At 41.8% G+C, this 6,000-nt stretch overlaps 1 protein-coding gene across 5 annotated transcripts in view; it reads left to right on the forward strand.

The window, feature by feature from the left end:
* INSR (insulin receptor) overlaps positions 1-6,000 on the forward strand; it is a 155,103-nt gene that overhangs the window by 118,710 nt on the left and 30,393 nt on the right. For all 5 annotated transcript variants that reach the window (XM_027844077.1, XM_027844078.1, XM_027844080.1 and 2 more), the window contains exons 8-9: positions 342-595; positions 1,837-2,004. In XM_027844077.1, the coding sequence (XP_027699878.1) occupies positions 342-595; positions 1,837-2,004 (422 nt within the window). The remainder of the gene's footprint in view (positions 1-341; positions 596-1,836; positions 2,005-6,000) is intronic.

Consider the following 6,000-nt stretch of genomic DNA (forward strand, 5'->3'; position numbering starts at 1 on the left):
GGGAGAAGGGCAAATGTCCTACTTTTTTTTTAAACGAAGAATTTATAAACTAAAAGCCTATCAGTTGACTTTGCAGCTCGTCACCTGAAAGTTCTACATCCCTCTTATTTACTTTATCGAAGGAATAGGGTAACTAGACTCTCATTTTCTTTTTGTTTAGAAACTTGTTCTATAGTGTCGGATTTACCCATTGCCCTAATTCTTCTAGAGTACCATGATACTAGAGGTCGAGCCAGGCCTTCTCCAGAGAGTAAGCTCAGCCTGGACAAGTTGGGCAGCTGCCCCAGATTCTAGCCAGCATTCTACCGGGATAATCCTTTATTCTTTGTGTACTACCCAAGGCCTTACCAGAATGTGACCGAGTTTGATGGCCAGGATGCCTGCGGGTCCAATAGCTGGACAGTGGTTGATGTTGAACCCCCAGTGAGGTCGAATGATCCCAAGACACAGAATCAACACCCAGGGTGGTTGATGCGAAACCTGAAGCCATGGACCCAGTACGCCATCTTTGTGAAGACCCTGGTCACCTTCTCTGATGAACGGAGAACCTATGGTGCCAAGAGTGAGATCATTTATGTCCAGACCAATGCCACTGGTGAGTTGTCATTTCATGGACATGAAAACCATTTAGGGGATTGTCGCAGGCTGGTCATCCAGCCCACAAAGGGCAGGACCCCTAGGTAATACACATATTTGCAACCAAGCCCAGTGCTTCTTTCCCCCTACTCTCACCCCCAATACTCAGCATAATGAGGAAATTGTCTTGAATTACTAACTGGCAAAGAAGAGTCTCTGTCAAAGAGGGAAAGATGTTCCCTGCGCTAAGCACACTGGAATTTAGTCAGCTGAGGAAAGTTCGACTTCATTGCAAACTTTTTGCCTGTTCATCATGTTCCTGATTTGTGTCATTGATAAAGTTCTCAACCTAAGAATGTTCCTTTCTCTGGAATGGTCTTTATCTCCATGTGGTTAAGATGGCATCATGCCATGTATAAAACTCTGATGTTATGCTCTGATTCCCCAAGGAAGGGCTTCTTTGCAAATGATAATTGGGATGGTAATTTTCATCCCGTTTTTAAAATAGATTTTTTGGGATACCTTTTGTTTTTGTATCATAGGCATTTCTCAATAGCTTTCCTGCTCCACGCCAAATAAGCCCTCCCTTTTAAAAATAAAATAAAATAAATCAGTTTAATAAAACCAACTTACCCAGTGACATTGTATGCAATTCCCTACCATTATGCCCCACTCCTCTACTGAAGGTAGGGAAAGATACTTCCTAATGTCTTCTTTGAGGTGAAAATCGGTCATTATAACTACTCAGCATGTGGCTTTATTTGAGCAGTGTTTTTGTTCACATTATTGTAGTCATTCTGTTTATTGTTCTCTTATTTCTGCTTACTAAATTCTTCATCAATTCATGTAAGTCTTCCCGTGCTTTTCTGAATTCCTCCTATTTGTCATTTCTTATGGCACAATAGCATTCTATTACATTTATATACTAGTTTGTTTCATCTTTTCCCAATAGGCACCCACCAGTTTATTGCTACCATGAATGTGCTGCTATAATTATTATGGTATACATGGGACATTTCTTTCTGTCTGTCTTCTACCATCTTGGAGTTTAGACCCAGTAGTGGGATCTCTAGGCCAAAAGTTATGAGTGAATAGCTTAGTCATTTTTCCTCATATTTCCAAAATGATTTCCCAAATGATTGGATCTGTTCACAGCCCCACCAATAGTGTGTTAGTATGCCTGTCTTCCAGCAGCCCCACCTACATTTGACTATTCTGTCTTTTGTCATCTTTGCCAATTTGTTTTCTTCCTATTTGCAGTTCCTTCAGTCCCATTAGACCCAATATCCGTTTCCAATTCTTCATCCCAGATCATTTTAAAATGGAAACCACCCTCTGAGCCAAATGGTAATATTACGCACTACTTAGTGTACTGGGAGAAGCAAGCTGAGGACCTTGAGCTCTACGAACTTGATTACTGCCTTAAGGGTGAGTAGGTCGACACCTATGTGTACATACCCATCCAGGCACACACACACCACTCTCTTAGGTCCTTACATGCTTTACTGAAGGGTCATTATTCACAGAGTAAGAAGTACAAAACCTTAGAGTTGGAATAATAATAATAACTAACAAATAGTACTTTTAAGGTTTACAAAGTGCTACATGTTTTATATACATATGCACACAGATAGTGAGGTAGGTGGGGAGGAAGGAATAAGCATTTATGTGTGTGTGTGTGTGTGTGTAGCTCACTATATGTCAAGCAAGTGTATGTAAAGCAAATGTATATAAAGGAAAATGCTTTACAAATATTAACTCATTTAATACTGTTATTGTCCTCATTTTACAAATGTGGAAACTGGGAGACCTAGAGAGATTCAGTGACTGACCCTGGGATTAGGTGTCTGAGGCAGGATCTGAATTCTGTTCTTCCTGCCTCTAAGGCTAGTACTTCATCCCCTCTGCCATGCTGCCTCTCAGGTCAGCTACTTCAGGCCCCTCGTTTTACAGACAAGGAACCTGAGGTTCATTGAGGTCAAGTGACTTGGCCAAAGTCATTCAAGTCTCAGAGACTCCTGTATTTGAATCCTGTTCCTCTGACTGAAGCTGCCATGCTTCTACTATACCCCACCACCATCAGAATCACAGATCTTTAAAATATGGAAAAGCCTTAGTTCAACCAAGTGGAATAAGTAGATTGTAGCTACACTCACATTAAGTAGGTTGATTGCCTTATACTACATCAGTAAAGAGTGACTTCTGCCATTGGTTCTCCCTGCTAATATTACTTGGGCCAATCTAAATGTTCCCCATTCTGTGTTTGGCAAGATCAAGGCCACAAGAACTTGTCTTTACCCAAGACCTGCTGAATAGGCCAGGTAGTACATCTGGTCCCCAACAGGGGTCCCCAAAGTATGCAAGTCTCTCTGGTTCTTTCTCTAAAGAAGTATGGGTGGGGCAGCTAGGGTGGCACAGTAGATGGAGCACTGGACCTGGAGTCAGGAGGATCTGAGTTCAAATCCGGCCTCAGACACTTGACACTAGCTATGTGACCTTAGGCAAGTCACTTGATCCCAATTGCCCCACCAAAAAAAAAAAAAAAAAAAAGGAGAAGAAGAAGTATGGGTGACCTGAGCTTACATTCAAGATCTGAGTTCAGGGTCTGCTGTTTTACTAGAAATCACTATTGTCATGATAAACAGAGAGGAATCTGTTTATGCCCATTGTTAATATAGTTAATTAGCAAGCTAATGATTTTAAAATGCTTTACCCTTGTAAAACACTATATAAAGAACTGGCTATAGAGTGAATCTTTTCCTAAAATGGGGGAATCTTGGACCTGGAAGGGATTTCCAAGATCACCTAGTCCAATCCTCATCTGAGGCATAAATCCCTCCAATACCATTCCTGAGAAGGGTCATCTTCCCTCTGCATGAAGCCCCAGTAGAATGTAAGCTCTTTGAGGGTAGGGATTATCTTGTAAATGTTTGGACTGAATCAAAAGCCTCCAGTAAAGACAAACCTAACAAGGCAGCCCATTCTGACTTCAGACAACTCTGATTTTTCAACTGTCAATTCAACAAGCATTTATTAAGCACCTACTGTGTGTCAAAGGGGGTGGGATCTCCGAGATGACCTAGCCTCATCCCCTCATTTTACACATGAAACTAAAGTCTAAACAAGAAAGAAGAGATGGCCAGAGTCACCCAAGGAATAAGTGTCAGAGCCAGGATTTAAGTCAATGTCTCTTGATTCTAAATGCAATGATCTATGCCAGAACAGCCAGGCTCTGGTCAAGAATCTGACATATTATTACTTGGTTGATACACAAGATGAGTTTTATATGTATTTTGCACATATCTGTATGTGTACAAACTGCCCTCATATTAGAATGCAAGCTCCTTGAGGGCAGGGACAGTTTTTGCTTTTTCTTCCTATCCCCACTTCTTAGCCCATTGCCTGGCATACAGAAAGTGCTTAATAAATGTTTAGTGATTTATTGATGAGGAGGACAACTACAATAAGCATTCATTAAAGTGATGTATATTCATGTTGAAATACAGTAAACATGCACTAAGAATTAGAATGTGAGCTCCTTGAGGAAAGGGACCCACCTTTTAATTTAGTAGAGTGACCAGCATATAAGAAGTACTTAATAAAAGCTTGTTGATGAGTGATTAAGTTACTGCTAAAAGCTGTGAGAGATACAGAGTTTATTCAAGACCTAGTTCTTCATGGACCCCACTATATAGTAGGATTAGAAACAAAAACTAATGATGACTGAAATAAACAATCTTACGTTGCTCCTTTTGGTAGTACAAAGTGGAAGGATCTGTTTGGCCAGGTTGTGGGAGTGGATTGTTCCTAGTTAGGAAAGTAAGACAAGGCTTCATTGAGGAGGTGACTTGTGACCTGGGCTTTCAACTCTAGGTAGGAATTTGGAGCTGAAGATGAGAGGAGGGGCATTCCAGGTACGAGGGAAAAGGTCTCTTGTGTCCTTTGGTTCAAATTTGTCTCCCTATAACACTATCAGCCACTCCTGGTTCTGCCCTCCAGGGCCAGCTAGACCAAGTCGCCAATCCCTCTTCCACATGACAGCCTTTGAGTTCCATGAAGACCACTGTCAGGGCCCCCTCCCCCACCTGAAGACTTCTCCAGCATAAGAGAAGCATCCCTGCTTCTCCATCCGTTCTGTTTTGTGGCATGATTTCAAGCCAATCAGTCTGTTGCCAGGCATCAAGCTAAGTAATGGAGATACAAAGAAAGGCAAAATCTTAAGGCCCTTCGCTGTCCTGGTAGTTTAAAACTCTGTCTCCTCTTCCACTGTAGATGGCTTTGGGAATGGTTACATTACCATTTAGACCCAAAAGTACCTGAATGAGAATCCCTTCTGGAGCATCCCTAAGTAATTGTGCAGCCTTTCCTTGATCTCCAATGACAAGGAACTCACTACCTCCCACAGTGGCCCATTCTACCATGAGATTGCTTTAATTATTTAGGGAATAAGCATTTTTATAGTAGCTACTATGTGCAAGGCACTGTGCTAAGCACTTTACAAATATGATCTCATTTGATCCTCATGCCCTGTGAATTAGGTGCTATTATTATCCTCATTTTATAGTTGAGGAAACTGAGACAAATATAAGTGACTTGTCCAAGGTCCCACGGTTAGTAAATATCTGAAGAGGGATTTGAATTTGTGTCTTCCTGACTCAGGGCCCAGTGTTCTATCCACTAGGCCACCAACTGCCTCAAACTAGGAGGCGAACAAGCCTGATTTTGCCTCTGTGCCTTTTCCACCACTGCTCCTCATTCTGCTTGACCCAGAGGGCAAAACTTCTTTCTTTCACATGACAGCCCTTCCGATATTCAAATACTTGAAGACAGCTGCCTTGAACTCCTCAATTCTCTTCTCCAGATGAAACATCCCCTGTTCCTCCTACATTCTCTGATGGCCTGAGATTAATTGCAAAACAGAACATAGTTGTATGCAGACTTACCTGTTCGTAATCTATTCTGGGATCTTCAGAAGGCAATGGGACAGCACGGGATAATGCTGTTGCAATCATAGACTAGTTGTGTATGTTTTCCCAGGAGAAGCAAAATGCTAGGTCATTGTAAGTGATAGAGGAAGATGAACATTTTGAGGAGAGTCCTTTACAGAGAGGAGCTCAAGGAATTGGTGGTGATGGTGGTATTAAAAAGAGACCTTTATTGTCAATGAGTGAATCAATCAACAAGCATTTATTAAGAATCTGGAATATGCCTAGGGGGCACTTTGGTGGAGATAGTACTGGGCCTGGAGTCAGGAAGACTCATCTTCTTGAATTTAAATCTGGCCTCAGACATTTACTAGCTCTGTGACCCTGGGCAAGTCACTTAACCTGATTGCTTCAAAAAAGGAAAGGAAGGAAGGAAGGGGAGAGAGAGAGAGGGAGAGAGAGAGAGAGAGAGAGAGAGAGAGAGAGAGAGAGAGAGAGA

Source organism: Vombatus ursinus, unplaced genomic scaffold (assembly GCF_900497805.2).
Source record: "Vombatus ursinus unplaced genomic scaffold, bare-nosed wombat genome assembly UNPS02014935.1, whole genome shotgun sequence".
In the NCBI taxonomy this organism is placed as follows: Eukaryota; Metazoa; Chordata; class Mammalia; order Diprotodontia; family Vombatidae; genus Vombatus; species Vombatus ursinus.